At 42.5% G+C, this 17,166-nt stretch overlaps 1 protein-coding gene and 8 non-coding genes across 14 annotated transcripts; all 9 read left to right on the forward strand.

The window, feature by feature from the left end:
- Nucleotides 1-26: 26 nt before the first annotated feature.
- On the forward strand, nt 27-12,491 carry TAF1D (TATA-box binding protein associated factor, RNA polymerase I subunit D). Of its 6 annotated transcripts, XM_054269854.1 has the most exons (15): nt 27-44; nt 243-315; nt 2,111-2,359; nt 2,463-2,910; nt 3,176-3,351; nt 3,912-3,969; nt 4,273-4,560; nt 6,189-6,239; nt 6,847-7,879; nt 8,698-8,734; nt 9,046-9,114; nt 10,410-10,604; nt 10,771-10,842; nt 11,668-11,740; nt 12,372-12,491. In XM_054269854.1, the coding sequence occupies exons 3-7, from the start codon at nt 2,124-2,126 to the stop codon at nt 4,426-4,428; spliced, it is 1,074 nt and encodes a 357-aa protein (XP_054125829.1). In that variant the 5' UTR covers nt 27-44; nt 243-315; nt 2,111-2,123; the 3' UTR covers nt 4,429-4,560; nt 6,189-6,239; nt 6,847-7,879; nt 8,698-8,734; nt 9,046-9,114; nt 10,410-10,604; nt 10,771-10,842; nt 11,668-11,740; nt 12,372-12,491. The 6 variants fall into 6 exon arrangements, 5 of the variants coding, with proteins under 5 accessions (XP_054125829.1, XP_054125828.1, XP_054125831.1 ...); XM_054269853.1 differs by lacking the exon at nt 27-44 and having other exon boundaries at nt 193-315; XM_054269856.1 differs by lacking the exon at nt 27-44 and having other exon boundaries at nt 193-315; nt 7,354-7,879.
- On the forward strand, nt 5,982-6,053 carry LOC128933255 (small nucleolar RNA SNORD5). Its single transcript, XR_008482766.1, has one exon. It is a non-coding gene; the product is annotated as a small nucleolar RNA SNORD5 (small nucleolar RNA).
- LOC128933253 (small nucleolar RNA SNORA40) lies at nt 7,121-7,248 on the forward strand. Its single transcript, XR_008482764.1, has one exon. It is a non-coding gene; the product is annotated as a small nucleolar RNA SNORA40 (small nucleolar RNA).
- On the forward strand, nt 7,575-7,713 carry LOC128933258 (small nucleolar RNA SNORA8). Its single transcript, XR_008482769.1, has one exon. It is a non-coding gene; the product is annotated as a small nucleolar RNA SNORA8 (small nucleolar RNA).
- LOC128933250 (small nucleolar RNA SNORA1) lies at nt 8,078-8,209 on the forward strand. The gene has a single exon (XR_008482761.1). It is a non-coding gene; the product is annotated as a small nucleolar RNA SNORA1 (small nucleolar RNA).
- On the forward strand, nt 8,904-8,976 carry LOC128933257 (small nucleolar RNA Z40). The gene has a single exon (XR_008482768.1). It is a non-coding gene; the product is annotated as a small nucleolar RNA Z40 (small nucleolar RNA).
- Nucleotides 9,651-9,782, forward strand: LOC128933251 (small nucleolar RNA SNORA18). Its single transcript, XR_008482762.1, has one exon. It is a non-coding gene; the product is annotated as a small nucleolar RNA SNORA18 (small nucleolar RNA).
- On the forward strand, nt 10,499-10,624 carry LOC128933259 (small nucleolar RNA SNORA8). Its single transcript, XR_008482770.1, has one exon. It is a non-coding gene; the product is annotated as a small nucleolar RNA SNORA8 (small nucleolar RNA).
- On the forward strand, nt 11,784-11,913 carry LOC128933260 (small nucleolar RNA SNORA25). The gene has a single exon (XR_008482771.1). It is a non-coding gene; the product is annotated as a small nucleolar RNA SNORA25 (small nucleolar RNA).
- Nucleotides 12,492-17,166: the final 4,675 nt, after the last annotated feature.

Below are 17,166 nucleotides of genomic sequence, written 5' to 3' on the forward strand. Positions count from 1 at the left end.
GTGTGGAGTCGTGCCCCGAGGACCGGGGCGTGTGGCGGCGGTCGGTGAGGGGCCCCGCCGAGCGATGTCCCGGGGTGTCCCCGGCCCGTGGTGCTTTGCTGCCTGCCCGCGTTGGAATGGCCTTCCCGTGGCGCCGGCCCTGGGGCGCTGCGGGCTGCCGAGCCTGGCGAGGGGGCGAGTGGCGTGCCGGGCGCCTTTGTTGGGCCTTCAGCGAGTTTACGTGGTTGCTTTTCCTCCCTAAGGCATCTGCGTGCTGTGCCAGCGCTGCAGGCCGGAGCTGCGGCAGAGACCTCGAAGGATGCTGAGCTGCGGCTTGTGAGTACCGGGCAGGGCGTGTGCGCTCAGAGGGGCATTGCTGTCCTGGCCATGCCGTGGGTTGGTTTCGTTTCTGCGCTTGGTGTTTGTCAGGCCAGGGGTGAGCCAGCGTGAGCAGTGTGCTTGCAAAGGCATAGCAAAGCTGCCACGAGCGTCTTTCATGTTGTGAGGGGCCCAAAAAGGAACACAGGATTGGAGGTGTGGCTTCACCAGTGCTGAGTACAGGGGGACAGTAACTACCCTGGTCCTGCTGGCCGCACCATTGCTGATCCAGGCCAGAATGCCATTGGCCTTCTTGGCCACCTGGGATCATACTGGGCTACTGTTGACCAGCACCCCTAGGGCCTTTTCTGGTGTGATCCAAGTGCAGAACCCAGCACTTTGCCTTGTTGAACCTCACTCATTTGGCTTCAGTGAAATCCAGCTTGTGCAGGCGCCTCTGCAGAGCCTTCCTGCCCTCCAGCAGATCATTCCCATCCAGCTTGGTGTCACCTGCCAGCTGAATGAGGGTGCACTTAATCTAGGTCATGTCAGTGGACATGAAATTGGTCTGGCCCCAGCACTGATTGCTGGGGAACATCACTTAAGACCAGCTACCAGCTGGATATAACTCCATTTAGCACCACTCTCTCGGGATCCATCCATCCATCCAGTTTTTTATGCAATAAACAGTGCACCCATCCAAGCCATGAGCAGCCAGTTCCTCCAGGAGAATGCTGTGAGAAATGCTGTCCCAAAGCTTTACTAACGTGCAGGCAGACGGCATCCACAGCCTTTGCCTCATACGCTGGTCAGAGAAGGAGATCAGGTGGGTTAGTTGGCACCTGTCTTTCCTAAATTCTGACTGGGTCTAATCCTTTGATGTGCATGTGCCTTCAGGATCATGTGCTGCAGGTTATGTGAGGACATTGGATAAACTGCGCTAGTGTCTTCAGATGCTGAACTGTGTAATAACATTTGAAATATTAATGGGTTTGATGATGAGTTTGTAAAATTCTAAAAAGCACAGTTAAATTAGAAAGATACAGGTCTACAGGGCTAGTAAATGATTAACAGGTAAAATAACTTTGGGCTCATACAGAGGAAAATTTAAGTTCCTTTGCTGTGTGTTAACAGTCCTTTTTGTATAGACTTGGGCCACCAAAGAGCTGGACTGTGTTGTCTTGCAGATTCAAGTGAAAATTAACGTTTTAGTTCTGAGGCTGGTCTCTGAAGATTGATAGCCAAATAAAGGGGTGATTGATTGTTGAGAGCAGGAGATTTTTAGGTATCTTAGAGCTCACAAAAGGAGAGAAGGAAAATGGCATGGCTTCTCATGATACACTATCTTGGATTAATTTAAAGGTTTTAAACGACAGTAAAGTAAATATTTATGTATGACCTCAAACTGCAATATCCTTACAAGTATAAGAAGCCATTGGCTATGTGTATGTATGCTTGTTTGGAGGCAAACTCTCCCCTAGTAGAGAGGGTTAAAACATTCAGAATTGAGCTCAGTAAGTCTCGGAACAATCTGTTTCACCACTGATGTTTGCCTTCTTTTGGCAAAAGCTGAACTAAAAAGATTCACAAATTTTCTGATCTCAGTTATGCTGTGATTTTTTTCTTCAGTGGCTGTGACTTAAATGTTAATATGAAGAATGTAACTGGTCGTGGTTCATAGGAAAATCTCTGCTCAAGTTTCCTCAAGATTGTTCTTAAGTTTACCCTGTGATCATGAGTGGAGTAGTAGGAAGTTTGTTGCCTGATTAATGTACATTTTTTTTTAGTTTCTTGAATTCTCATTGCCTTTTAGGGCAAACTGAAACATGACTGACACAGATGAGTCCCAGGCTTCTGGCTCTGATTACCCTGATGCACAGGAGCTGATCAGCCACCAGCAGGAGGAGCCATCCGAGGTGTGCTCATGGCAAAGGAAAACAGGGACAGAGCGGTCAAGGCAGAAGGCAGCTGCTCCTGGGGAGTCTGCAGATCATCCCAACGGCGTGTCTAAATCATCAGCTGCTTCAGCTGAGGTTTTACTGATCAGCAGTGATTCAGAAAGGTAAGCTTTTGTCTCTAGTCCAGAATTTTTCCTGTGGAGAACCTGTGTAATGTATCATAAAAGTGAACCTTCTTTTGAAAGTAAATACTTATTTCTTCTTCAGTGATGTCTCTGCTGCTCGTCCTGAGTGCTCCGTTGCACCTTCCAAGCAGAAAAGGCGATCTCAATCTTCAAGGCAACAAGCTGACTCTGGTACAGAAGTACCTGACAATGAAAGCTCCTCAGATTCTTCCCTGTCTCCCCAAAGTCCAGGGAAATCATTAGAAGTTCCCAAGCAGCAAAAGTCTAAATTCAATTTGAAGGCCATTTTTGCCTATCACTTCAGGGGAAGGAAGTTCAAAGCCGCCGCACACCGAAAATACAAAATACAGGCATGGAAGAGCAAGAAGAAAAAGTATGAGAGCACCCAGATGCCCACAGGGAGGCCCCCACTGACAGCCTCACCTCAGGAGCAAAAGAGGAGGCTTCAAGACAGGGGTTTTCAATTCCCTTTTGTTGAAAAACATTATGGGGAGAAGCATATTCCCTTAAAGATGGTTCTTGGCTATGAGGTAAGTCCTCTGTTATGTGGGATAAATATTTCCTTAGTCTAAAAATTGTGAATTGAAATGGGCTCTGTTGTACTTCTATTAGAATAAAACAATGAAACAGATTCTACTTCTATTAAACAGGATACTTGATGTTTTAAAATTATTATCTTTTAAAGCAAACACTGCAGGAATATATATGGGTGTTGATAGAATGTTTCATCAGTTCATAATGTAAATTTTTTATAGTGGTACTTTTAAGATCTTACCTGAGTATTTTTTCCTACAGCAAGCAGCTGCAAAGGGGTATTTCAAGTATATTGAAGTGCTTAAATATGAAGAACATCTTAAGAAAGCTTTAAAAGCCCTTCAGGCCAGTGATGACTTAGAAAAGGAGTGTATGGTGTTACGGAAGCACAAGTACTTAGATGATGAAGGCCCCATTTCTCCTATTCAGGAGACAGAGTAAGTTCATCTTTGCTTTTTTGTGCTTTACTAACATATAAATGTATGTGTATCAAGTTCTGTTGTTCTCCTGGCTTTTAACCTTTGAAAGCATTGTTTATTTTGGGAACAAAGCACTCTATCCCTTGGGATATTATGTGTTTGTAGATGGTGGCTTAATAGTTCTCAAAGAAAGAAGTATTTTTAATTTGATCTGAAGACTGATAATTGTTGGTAGAAATTAAAGTATTTGCTGAAATGCACTGCTCTGTTATCCCAAATGAACTATAGTGTTCTAAACCAAATACTAAAGGATAATTTTAATACTTTTTTACATTAATAAAAACCAAAGTGTTATCTTTGGTCTTCAGGGTTGAGCAATTAGCTTAGTGCAATAAAAAGATCAGTAAATCAGCAAGAATACTTGCTGTTGTAAATACACTGATAACCTTTAGAAAGCCAAAAAGACAGTGTTCAAGGTACAATGCTGTCTTTCAGCTACTGTTCATTTAAGGGCTTGTGGTTAACACATTTTAAGGTTCTATAAAAGTACACAGTTTGATCTAATTTTTTTATTTCAGTGATGATGAGGACAGCTTGAATTCTGATACCCAGGAACACCTTGATGCCAGAGTAGTGGTAAGTAAGCACTCCTTAACTTGAGAAACACTCTGGCTTTTCTGTTCTGAAGTTAAAGAATTAGTAGATAATGTCTTCAGTATTTAGTTCTTGAACTTAAAAGCAGAGTTGCGTGACCTCTGAATTCTGATGTTAGTGCAGAAGGAGGTTGATAGTCCACACTTCTCTTCAATGTAATGCTGAAATATATAGGAATTCTGCAGTTCTCTCTAGAGTTCTTAACATCCAAAAATGTAGTACTAAAATGTTACACAAGTATTTCAAAACTAGACTTGTTTCTCCTTCTGTCTTCCATTTTCTTAGGAGAACAGCTCTTTCATTCTAAGCAGCACAATTCCCCAAAAAAAAAAGCCAAAGCCACGAAGAAAACATGCCAAACCACCTGAAGTGATTGAAATAATGGATGAAGAAGAGGGTGCTGAAGAGAACTCTGTGCCTCTGCAAGGCCCACCTTGGTGAACAGCAGATGGACCAATGTGGTGGCAGTGGTCGTTCCACAGATACCTTTTCATGGGCCTGTTTGGTTTAAAGCATTGGTCTGGAGTCAGTGTTCAGCTCTCCACTCAGCTGCCCAGGCACATTTGACTTACTGTGAGTATATTGGGCTTGTGTCTGAGACAGTGACAAAAATAGAATAACTTTGTCCTCATGCTCAGCTTTTAAGTGTCTTCTGGGCTAGTCTCTATCAGGAGTATAATATTCCTGGTTCAGTGGCTGATGAGCTTGGTGAAGTTCTGGCTTCTGCAATGTGACTTCTGTTAACCAATGGATCACAGAATTTACATAATCAAAATGGGAAGACAAGTTCCAAGTATTGTAAAGGAACAACAGCACAGGATAGAAAAGTATGTGTATGTAGAAAAGCAAGTGTACATTAAAAAGTATGCATACATCTGTATGCTTAAGTTGAAAGGGCAGTTTAGATGCCTTTCCTTCATAGGTGATTTCTTTGTGGGTGGTCCTTGGGAGATTGTTTTTCTGTCTTAGGGGTGCAGGCTTGAAATACTGAAAAAGTTAAAGGGTTGAAGAAAGAATTAAATGTTAATGCAAGTCAAGTGCCAGTCATAAAAATGCAGAAGTGGTTGGTCAATTTTGACAAAAGTTTATTAAAAAATGTGGTTAATGTATTTGAATGATAATAAAACCCAATTTTGTATGATTGAGATTGTCTATTCCATGAGGAATAAACTCTCAGAAAACGAATTCTCTGCTCCTTAATCTCATACAATAATCTGAAGTTGTAAGTTATTGTAAAAATAACTAGCAATATAGTGAATCTTGGGTTAAAAATTACTTTTTCCCTCTTTCTCGCCTCTGTCCAGAATGGCTTCTGATGTGAACATGACTTAGCAGAAGCTAAAAGCTCTTTATTAACAGTACTTGCCAGTCATTGCCCCAGCTGCAAACACCTTTCTCAAAGGTGTTTTAGTCAGTAGGAAACATGGCTAGTGTTTAGAAGTGGTCTGAGTATCACTGAATTCTCCTGCAGCAGTTTTGGTAGCTAAAGTAGTAAATGTTTAAAATGTTCACTTGTGAATAAGGAAGATTAAAAAAGGAGTCACCTCACAGCCTTACTCAGGTACTCTTAACCAAGTTGGTGTCAGCAGCTGACAGCTGTGCAGCAGGTTAAAGTAATCTGTGCTGAAGGAGCAAAAAGGCTTTGTCTGCTGATTAAATTTCCTTCAGATGAAACTAACAGTCTCAGGAGGTTTGCAGTAGGTGCTCAATATTGAGAGCAAGTCGAGCTGTGTTATTGACATGCTTGAATTAAGGTCCCAGACCTCTGTAAGGAAGTTTCCCAAATGCAGTTTTGATAGCTCTAGGTCTGCAGAAATTACCCTTCAGCATTTAAAGATCACAGCTAAAACTGGTCCAGAATTAAAGAATAAATGCAACTCTTTTAGCTGTCTCCCTGAGAAATACTTAAAGGCTTGAAAGACTCATCCTGGATGTAGGAGTGGGGCTCTTGGTAGGGCATAGTGAGGGGTTTGTGGAGTCCTGTTCATTCTGCTGTTCATGTGATTAATTCAGCTGTTCAACTGCTGAGTGACTCAGAAATGAACTAAGTTTCAATTCTGATTAGAAGTGGATAAATTTATACATGAAAATCAAGCTTATTACAGCTGCTAAATTGATTGTTAAAATCCAGCTTTAAGTAATTTTCAGTTATTTGACTGTATATGACAGTTTTTATCACTTTGCTTTTCTTTCTCTTCTAGTTTATGTTGTTTTGGAAGATAAAATACCTCTTGGTTTTCTTGCTGCATAAGGTAAGGTGTTACTTGGGTGTCAGTTTTGTTTCCTTCAGGTAGTTTTTTTTGCGTTATTTCACAAAAGGTTTTGAAAAGGCAGTGCTCCATAGTTAAAATAAACACATTACAGTGCTCCACAGCTGAGCAGCTTGTGAGTGTGAAACTTCCTGGGTATGAGTTCAGTGCTACATACCCTTCATCAGTCTGACCAGAATTAAAGCCTGTAGCCTCTCTGAACAAAAACTTGAGTTTTTGAATACTTCAAAGTGCAGTTTTTTAAAAAAACAAAAGCTTTACCTTCTGTCAAATTTTCTGTACCAGGGTGTATCAACAGCTGCACCTTCTTTCTGGTGGCTTCCTTGGAGTAAAATTCCATCTTAATTCATATCTCTTGCAAGAACAGGAGGGACGGCAGAGAGCAGCTGGTAGTCTAGTATGTACATGGCTGTGAAGGCTTCTTACTGTAGGATGTTGCCAAGTTTGCATGGCTTGGGACAACATAGGGAATAGCATGGAAGAAATCACCTAGTAAGGATACAGTATAGGAAAACCCCATAGGCATGGGAATCACTGAGCTGAGGATGGGCAAGTAGTGAAACCTTACAAGAACATTGTTGAGTGATAGGATGGGAGCAGACCCCTCACTTGGCCATGGCTGTAGGCAGAGAGCTGCACTAGGAGGCACATCAGGTTGGCACAGTGTACGTTGTTCTGAGGATGTTGTGGCTCTGAGCTCCTCACCACAATTGCCTTGGTTCAAGCTACCTGTCTCTGGGACTGGGAAGTGTGGTGACTGTCAGCCTCTGCTGCTGCTCACAGTAAGTATGCAGTCGGTTGGGAAGTAGCTTCAAATGCTGTTTCAAAAATAGTAAAAAAAATAAATGTGTTCAGTCCGTTCCAGCACTTGATCAGGTTTTGTCTTGTGCTGTAGACAAAAAACCTGGAACCTAGTGCTTAGAAAAAACCCTTCTTTTGCAACCCACAGCTGATGAATGTATTAGTTGTGTTACTTATATGAAGGGACAATATTTGCATGGCCTCAAATAGCATTAATTCATTCAAATACTGATCATTCTAGAGTTTATTGTTGTGAATTTTCAGAAGTGTAGTTTGGTTGTATCTTTCTTTGCAGATGAGCACACTCACTGAAGCAGCAGTTGTAACTATGTGGGGATCTCCTGAGTTCTTATGGCTGTTTGCTGACCTGATTCACAAATCCTTTACTCCAGTGGACATCTGTGCAGCATGGTAGCAAAAAAAGGTGAGCTTTGTGTTTCTTCTGAACTTCAGCATAAGACCACTGGGTTTCTACAGTTTAGTGCTATTCCCACAGCAAGTAATCAGACTAATTTGTGCACTGTATGGTATCTGCACCCAGCAGTGTTTTCCTGATGAGGTGTTCAAAAAGCAGTGCTACAGTATTTCAACAGCTGGCATCGTTGGTTTTCATGCAGATGTGCTGGTTAAACTTGGTATTTCTGTTGAAACAAGTAGATTTGGTGTTTATTAGTGGGAAGATTTTCAAATACAACATCAAAAAACTGTTAAACTGTTACAGGATAAAGTATAGTTAAACTAATGACATTGTTCCAAAATATTTTTTCTTAAAAGGGCATTCCTGTGATGTGTGGAACATATTGGAAAGCCTCTACTCAGATGTAAGTATTGAGGAAACAGTTGGGTTTTTTCCTAGGTGGAGGTAGTTGTATGAAGATAAAAGCTCAAGTCTTCTTGGTTGCCTTTTGACAACAAAAAAAAGTATTCTATTTTAAAACATATGACCACTAGAGACAGGTTTCTTTCCAAGTTACCTGGCTAGGTTTCAAAAACAGGCCATTCTAATTGTGGAGTTGTTATGCCTCGTTCTTCAGCAGCTAGACACAACCTGCAGTGTGTCTGAATTGGAAAACGTGGCTAGAAGAGTAACAGGTTCTGCTTTCCTCACTGTACTCTTAATTGCAGTGGTGACAATGAAACCTGTAACAAGTTCACTTAGTGGGACAATTATGCAAGCATACTTAAAAATGCAACTATTATGAAATTTAAGCATAAATGTGAGTTAACGTGCTTCAATTCTGTATCCTATGTACTAAAAGAAGTAGAATTAGCAGTGGAGGGAAAATACTTGCAGTGCTGAATTCCTGTAGATGGTTTATTAAAAGCATATTTTTAAGGTGTTGTACAGTAGTCTCTTCCATGCTTTCTTTGTGAGGTACCTCCCTTAGTTTTACCTTCTGTGCCACAGTGCTCCAGTCTCTTCAGCTGCAGCTGGACCTTGTTGTAATTGTGTGATAAACTGGGCTGTGGTGTGATGGCAGATAAAGTGCTCTGTTGTGTCATCAGCATTCTGCCAGTGTAACTGGGCTACTCTGCCTGGCCTCATACTGAGATAAAAGCACTCAAGTCTTGATGAACTGCTAAAATACTGAGGAAACTTAAAAGCATTACTTAAATACAACAATTTATTTTGTTTTAGGAAGTGCACCTGATGTCCAGTCTGAACTAGCATCTTGGTAAGTTTGTGTCACTGGTTTTTTTTTACCCTTACCTGTTTCAGGTCAGCCACCTGTCTTTAACTTGGTGAGCTGGTTATACTGCTGCTCCTCACTTAGTGAGAAAATGCAGTGTTGTTTCAGAAAACATCAGAGCTTATTTTCCCCAAACTTTAGAATGCTGTTAGAAAATTGTTGTGATGATTGGCAGAATGTTCAACTGCTCTGAAGAGAGTGAGTGAGAAGAGCCTTTCTGAACAAATTTACTTAATACTGTTGTAGGTTCTGCTGATTTGTATGCTGGTTTGTAACTTGTTCTTTTCTGGTTGCAGGTGCTTAGGGAAAGTGAAGAAGAAAGAAATGCAGGCTGCCATTTCACAGAGTCTGAAGCTGCTTCAAGGGTTAGTGTGACATCTGAAGTTCTGCCTATACTTTAAAGACTGAGGGGCTCTGGTCTTCAGTAGGTCAGGAGTCTCTCAGACCAAGCTCACTGATTTGTGAAAGTTCAGGGACTGTATTCAACATTACACTACTATATCTTAATGGATTGTTCATTCTGTTACAGGAAGAATTTATTGTAACCTAAGTTTGGCCAAGGAATGTTCATATAAATTCCTCAGTCAAAAACTAGATGAACAGGTTGACTGCTTAAACTGATAGTTTTGCATTGACCAGTAAGTTACATTCAGTATGAAATTTATAGGGAGGATTCTGCAGAGTTCTGTAGATAATTCCCATTGATGTTTGCTTCTCAGGTAACTTAACTTGTAATTGAAAGCTTGCCAATATGAAGGACGTGCTAGTGAATCTCACTCTCTTCCTTCCCCAGAATGTCTTGAAACAACATAAAATGACACTTGTGATGTGTACCAAGTACTTTCCCAGTCTGCTTGATTTTGATTTATTATCTCTTGTGTTAATTTATAGCACCAGAAGTGTTGAGGTCTATCCCGATGGGATCTTTCCTGTAGGTTCATGTCGTTGGAAACGCCTCACAGAATAAACTTGTGGTTTGGCTTTACCCACTTAACTACCTGTTAGCTCTGTGGGATAAAACTGCAAGACAAATCTTAGAGTACAATCTGAGGAATGCAGGATGCCCAGTGTTCTCCTTTAGGTGTACTGCAATATGCTTGGAATACAAACCAAAAAGGGATTGAAATGGAAAAGCTTGGTTGGAGTCAATGTGTTCTGGGACTTCAGGTCCCAGACATTCTGAATTACATGGGCTGAACTTTGTCTCTTGCCCAGGTTTTTGTGTAGGTGCCTGACTTGTAACACAGTTTATTTTCCTGCTTGTTTTCTGGATGGCTTGAAACAGTCTATTGCCCCCTTTAATCATGCAGGAGTGATTATTCTTTCTTGTTTCAGTGGCTGTAGGTAGGAAGAGACAGCACTGTAATGTCTGTTATGAAGTAACTTCTTAAACTTCAAGTATTTTTGTGTTGTATTGAGAGATGCTCGACAGTTTCATACTGAGAAGCAATATTTTGTTAATTTCTTCAAGTGTGGGGTTTATAGAGTTAATTTCTGAGCAGATCAGCCCGTTTTTTGCTATACTGTTAAAATCCCTGCATTCTGTTCTACAGAACAAAGAGTTCAAAGTAAAAGAAACAAAGTACTCTGGAAAAAGTATAAATCTTTGCATAGGAGAATGGTGAAGCTGCTGTTCATGTTAGTCTGTTCTCCCTCTCAGCTGCATGGCAGTTCTGTGGAGAGTACCTCTTACTGCCTGACACCCTCTGGTGCATGCAAGAAGCTCAAATGTAAAATGAGCTGTGGTGGTTGAAGGTCTGTGCACCCAGCAGCCTCCTCCTGGTGGGCAGATGGTCAAAAAGCAGTGCAGCATTTGGCATCCTTGGTTTCCAGTCTGCTGTGCCTGTTAAACCAGGTATTTTTGCTGAAACAATCTTTAACCTCTAAAGGGATTTCAGTGTACTTATTTTCATGTAACAAATGAAAATAGATGTTTTCATTTGTCTTCATTTTGATTATCTGTGTGAAAACTGGCTAGTGGGCTCTGGAACTCAGCAAGTGCATTCAATTCTTTCTAACAGGTGCTTGAGGATACAGAATGAAGTGAATTGAATTGCCCTGAGTTAAAAAGATGGAAGCAATTTGTTTGACAGGTAAGCACTCAGTTACTAGTTCATATCATTTTACAGTTGGTGTATTAGCTTTTTATGACTGTAAACATGGGAACTACTAAGGTGTTGTAGAACTAAGTGTAGAATGGTTGTGAGTACCAGAGATTACTGGGTAGTGATCACTGCAGATCTTTGCAGTATCTGAGGAGATCACTCATCTGTGAGTCATTCTTGTGTGCATTCATACTTCAAACTGCTGTCACAGTTGTGCAGCCATTTGTAGTACAGGTCTCTGAATTAACTCTGCTGTTGTGAGGAATTCCTCAGTTTGGAGGAATTCCAAACTTGGAGTTTGTGCCATACTTGAGGCTTGTTCACAACTTGGGTTATGTATTTGCAGGATTGATTGGTCCTTCACTAGAAAAGATGGACAGCTGGGCTGTTGAAGTCCTGTCAGAGCAGTGAGAGGAGTATCTGGTCATTACCAAGGCTGCTGGGATGTTGCTGTTTCTGGTGAGCTGTGGACATGACCATAAAGCAAATCCACCAGACTCCTGTGCTGCCACATGATGTGGCACCAAGTCTGCTGGGCATAAAGCTTTAACATGGGTCAAGGACACAATACTCCCTGCTGCTGTCAAGAGCAAGTTCTGAGGTGTAGGGATGTATCCTTGGGCACCTTCAACACTTAAGCTACAGGGATGCAGAAGTTCCAGTTACGTGATTTGTTGATTGAATTTCAGAGCTCCTGCTGAGAGGTTGGTTCTTTGAAACAAACAAAACCAGGAGACACAGGCTGTTCCATGTAATTTACACCCAAGGTGCACTTTTCCCCTGTACTAATGAAACCCAACTCTTGACTCCTAGGGTCTGCCACCAAGTTGTTGCCTGTCAGAGGGATGAGAAACACCATGTGGGAGCTAGCAAAGAGAGTGTGAAGGTAAGGGCACTTCCCAAAAAGGCTGAGACTGTAAAGAAATTGAAGGTCACTTCAAAGAGGGTTTGCGTGGCTGAAAAACCAGCAGCTCTTAACGCGGTGACCGCATATTGAAATCCTCTGCAGGATGCCGTGGACACTCTGTGTGTGCTCTGGTCTATTTGTGAGGAGATAAGCCCTTGTGTAGTTGAGCCTTACCCTGCTGCCTTCAGGGTTTGTTGATGCTGATGTGGAGGAGAGGCTACTCAGTTCCATTCTGAAGCAAGAACTTGCAGCATGGAGCATTAAGGAACAGGGTTGCTGCAGTTGTGGTTTGAGCAGTGTTGCAGTCCAGTTGCTGTTTGTGTGTGCTGAGAAGGGCAGTGGAGCTGGGGAAGGGTCTGGAGCACAAGTTGGATGAGGAGCAGCTGAGGGAGCTGGGGGTGTTACACCTGGAGAAAAGGTGGCACAGGGGGAGCCTTCTGCTTTGTACAGCCACCTGAAAGGAGCATGTAGTGAGGTGGGGGTTGGCCTGACAATTAACAAAAATTAGAGGAGATGACCTCAACTTGTGCCAGGAGAAGTTTAGATTGGATATTAGAAAAGTTGTTTTTATTTGGATTGAAAATGCTAATAGATATTTTTCCTCTCTTAGATCCTGCTGATGTTGATGCAAGCCTGCTCCAAAGAACTGCACAGCTGTTCCAGACAAAGAAAGAACCATCCCTAGAGAGTTTATTGCAGTTTTTTGAATTAAACATTCATTTTAACTTGCTACTCCATGCTCTACTGATAATCCCAGAATTGTGCAAACAGCTTCCACCTGGGTCCATGGAATTTAACAAACTGTATTTGTCTTATGGTTTGCTGCTGCAGTACATGCCAACTGCACCAGACTGAAAGAAATGAGTGAAAAGTGTAGAGTTAATTCATCAAAAATCAGCTTTCTAAGAGTTCCCTTGGAGCAGATTTAGAGGAGGTTGCAAAAGTGAACACAGGGATGGAGCACTTCACCTCCTGTGAAGAGGCTCAGAGCTGGGGTTCTGCCTGGAGCAGAGAATGCACCAGGAAGATCTTGTTAGAGCCTTAAGCATTGCAGGGGCACTGGACCATAGGACCTTTAAAAGTCTCTTCTGTAGTACCAACTACTCCATGGCTTGCTGTGGTGTGTTTTAACCAGAAAGAGCATTAATGGAAAGCCCTTGGTACTTCACCTGTTAATAACCAAGTTTACAGAAAAAGTTGCACTTTAACTCTTGTGGAGAGTTTTGTTAACAGTTGGTTAGCTGAGAAAGGCCATGTTGACATAATGCCGCTGGTTAAGCTTGAAAGGGAAGTCAGCAGTCAGTGACCAATGACAGGCAAGGACATGATGCCCTTGCTGCAACATGAGGATAGGGAAGAGAGATTCTTGCTGAAAATATGCAGAAAGTATCAAAAGAACAACCACAAAACTGCAGAAGTAGGTGTAGTTGCTGATACGTAACTAACCAATCCTGAGCTCAGCTTTTGCAATATGTATGAAGCTTATTATGAACTGTATTTAACCAGCTGTATCCATCAATAAATTGGACCTGCGATGAATCAATTGATGTCCGGGTCTCCTTCCATCGACAAATGGTGACCCCGAACGTTTGCCCTCTCGGATTAAAAGAAAAAAGGGGGGAACACGCCACGGTCGAGGAAGTTGGGTTTGGGTCCTTGCAGCCGGGACAGTGCCGGAATTTGAAGTACCCTTGAGGTTCACAACGGTGACTCAAGCCAATACATCCCGCTGGAGCCTGGAGAGCTGCAACAGCGCACGCTGACGAATAGGTATGGATAGGCAAGCGGCATAAGATTTATTCGCCGCGTATTTAGAACGGCGAGGAGTAAAAGGGATAGATTTAAAAAAGGAATTACCAGGGTTATTGGCTTACGGCCATACTAAAGGGATTTTTGTTAACCCACATACAGTTCATGAGCTAGCAGAGTGGAAGAAGTTTGGGGATATCCTGTGGGATACAGTGTTAGACGATGATGAGTCAGCAAAGAAATTAGGCAAGCTATGGCGGGTGGTGTATAATACGTTGCTTCAGCATGTCTCTGAGAGAAAGGCAGCAGAAAGGGCGACAGAAGCTCATAAGAGGAATATAGGGTATGGTCGTGAGGATGATCCCCTGGCACCTTCTGTAACCAGGATACTTATGCCTAAGAGTCCCCAGCAAAGTGGTGTGGAGGATTTTCCTATAGACATAGTGGAACCGTCTGCACCCGTCCTGTTATGGGGGGAGGGCGAGTTGGATGGTGGAGCTAAGAGCAAGCCAGCTTCGCCTCCGCCGCCAGCTTCAGGTGGGTTGGATGGTGGGGGTGGGAGCAAGCCAGCTTTGCCTCCGCTGCTTCCCCCGCGCTAGCCAGCTCCGGTTCCACCGCCCCCCCGCCGGAAAGCTCGGTGTCTGTACGGAAGTGCCAGCAGCATAGCACCCTTAAAGAGTCAGACCCTATCCCAGGGGCACACAGTGACCTATGGGGGGAGATGGCTAAACAGAGGAGGGAAGCTTGGGCTGCTGCAAATGGGGGATGGCGAGGCGGTGGAAGTAGCTTCTAGTCTTGCATGTCCGGTCACATACACACCACAGTAGGATGCACAGGGGAACCTTAAGCATAATATAGTCCCTTAGATTGGAAGTTGTTAGCTCAGTTACGTTCTACGGTTAGTCAGTTTGGAGTAAAAAGTGAACCTGTTAGGCAAATGCAAGAGTGTTAGCTACTTTAGGGGCAAATTGGACCATTGAGGAGGCATTAGAGCGAATGGCATTAATGCCAACAGCTTCACAGGCATTTATAGCAGAAGCTTTAAAGGAATTAGGATTAGGGTTGCAAAAGCAAGCAGAGTCTGCTCAGAATCAGGTGTTAGCTGCTCTTGCTCCTCTCCGAAGCGGCTCACTGGCGGTTACGCAAGGAGGCTCGAGACCGTTCATCAAGTGTTACCGATGCGGTAATGCGGGACATACGCGCCCAGACACAAGTAGCCGCCGTGACATCAGAGACACCAGCTGCCGATGCAACATCACTGCCACCCCCTGTCTGCAACCAGCAACAGCAGGGAGCCTCGGCTTGGACTTATCAGCAGCAGTAGACGTCATGCTAATGACGAACTGGCCTGAGAGGATACCAACTGGAGTAAAGGGTCCTCTTGTATTAAATGGACAAAGATGTGGAGCATTGTTACTAGGACGTTCCTCAACAACCATGCTGCGATTATTTGTATTGACTGGTGTTATTGATGCGGACTATACAGGGGAAATACAAATCATGGTTTACACCCTTTATCCCCCGATTAAAATAGCAAAAGGACAACGCATCGCACAATTGGTACCGCTATCACAAATGACATCGGGTATACCATCATTTACTGGGCAAACACGGAATGATAAGGGTTTTGGCTCTACTGGTGTTACACTTTTGACTGTGGATTTACAAAACAGACCAAAAAAAGTTGAGATTACCCATGGACATCAAAGCATAACCCTTTATGGATTATTGGATACAGGAGCTATTACAGCTTTTACAGATGCAGGAAAGAAATCAAGGCGTGCTGCTGTCACCTGGCAAGAAAAAGGACAATGGAAGCATCAACTCCTCACAGCAGAGCCTGCAGACAGCTTACAAACCCTGGAATTGTTAGCAGGAGTATGGGCAGTGTCCAACTTACAGGAGCCTTTAAATGTGGTCACAGACTCTGTGTATGTCGCAGGAGTAGTCAGACGAATAGAGGAAGCAGCAATTAAGGAAGTGAATAATAAACGATTGTATGAGTTACTGGTACAATTAAGGAAAGCTCTACGAGAGAGAAATGCAGTGTATTCTGTGATTCATATTAGGAGCCATAAATGGTCTGAAGGTTTAGGAGAAGGGAATGAACGTGCAGACAAATTGGTTACCCTACCCATTGATAACTCTTGTCCTATTGATAAGCATACATTGGCCAGAGAAGCACATAGTGGATATCATCAAAATGCAAAAGGATTAGCAATGCACTTTGAGCTGAGTTTGTCAGAAGCTAAGGCCATTGTTAGAGCATGTCCAACATGTAGTTATCATAATGGGGGAATAGGTTTAGGCGTCGGAGTTAATCCTCGAGGTTTAGAAATAAATGAGAAATAGCAAATGGATGTTACACATGTAGCTAGATTTGGTAGAGTCAAGTATGTGCATGTCACTATAGATACATATAGTCATTACATATGGGCTACGGCTCAGGCAGGAGAGAAAGCTATACATGTTATCAGGCACCTGTTACGTTGCTTCGCTGTCATGGGAGTCCCAAAGAGTATCAAAACAGATAATGGTCCAGCTTATGTAAGTGCTAGGGTCCAGAAATTTTTGAATCAGTGGTCTGTTAAGCATTTGACAGGTATTCCATACTCCTCTACTGGACAGGCAATAGTGGAAAGAGCAAACGGCACCCTTAAGCAGTATATTGAAAAGCATCAAGATTTAAGAGACCCACAAGCATGTTTGGCTAAGGTTCTGTATGTGATCAACCATTTATGTATTTTTGGGGAAGACGATACCGCCCCTGCAATTAAACATCACCCGAGGTCAGGTCAGGAAACTACTAAGGAAATGGAGGTCTGGGTGTAATTTTAATGCTTTTGCTTATTTTGCCTTGTGTCTTTAATTGTATTCAAAACATGGTCAGCTGTATGATAGCAAAAACCTGGCAGACTAGTCTTCTTGCTCAAGAAGAAAACGGGGGAAATGTGGAGAGTTTTGTTAACAGTTGGTTAGCTGAGAAAGGCCATGTTGACATAATGCCACTGGTTAAGCTTGAAAGGGAAGTCAGCAGTCAGTGACCAATGATAGGCAAGGACATGATGCCCTTGCCGCAACATGAGGATAGGGAAGAGAGATTCTTGCTGAAAATGTGCAGAAAGTATCAAAAGAACAACCACAAAAATGCAGAAGTAGGCGTAGTTGCTGATACGTAACTAACCAATCCTGAGCTCAGCTTTTGCAATATGTATGAAGCTTATTATGAACTGTATTTAACCAGCTGTATCCATCAATAAATTGGACCTGCGATGAATCAATTGATGTCCGGGTCTCCTTCCATTGACAAACTCTGACCTAACAGTTATGTGCTTAGCTCATAAAACAGGTGTAGAAAACCTCTCTTTGGAAGAAGTAAATTTTTAGTTCTTCCATTCAAGTGCTTTAAGATGTACTCTGTGACTGCAGGAAACCATACTTCTAATCTTAAATCACCCAGTGCAAAGAACAGACCAAAAACTCCAGCTTTACAGGAGAAAGGTCCTTTTCCCCAGAGATTCATATAACCTTAAAACTTTATTTGAAAACATTTTATACATGTATATTACAAAACTTACTTACAAAATCTATTTGAAATATTAACATATAAGAAAAGCCTTTCAGGCCAGTAACTCAGTCTGAGACAAACAATGAAA

The sequence above is a fragment of the Melozone crissalis genome, unplaced genomic scaffold (assembly GCF_028551555.1).
Source record: "Melozone crissalis strain CALT ecotype California unplaced genomic scaffold, PUWL_Pcris_2 ptg000008l_1, whole genome shotgun sequence".
NCBI lineage: Eukaryota > Metazoa > Chordata > Aves > Passeriformes > Passerellidae > Melozone > Melozone crissalis.

Excerpts from the sequence above, each read along its gene's own strand:
- TAF1D (XM_054269854.1), top strand. The coding sequence starts at position 2,124 with ATGACTGACACAGATGAGTCCCAGGCTTCTGGCTCTGATTACCCTGAT. Across the intron at positions 2,360-2,462 it reads ATCAGCAGTGATTCAGAAAG|TGATGTCTCTGCTGCTCGTC; the intron begins GTAAGCTTTTGT and ends TTTCTTCTTCAG. Across the intron at positions 3,352-3,911 it reads TCTCCTATTCAGGAGACAGA|TGATGATGAGGACAGCTTGA; the intron begins GTAAGTTCATCT and ends TTTTTATTTCAG.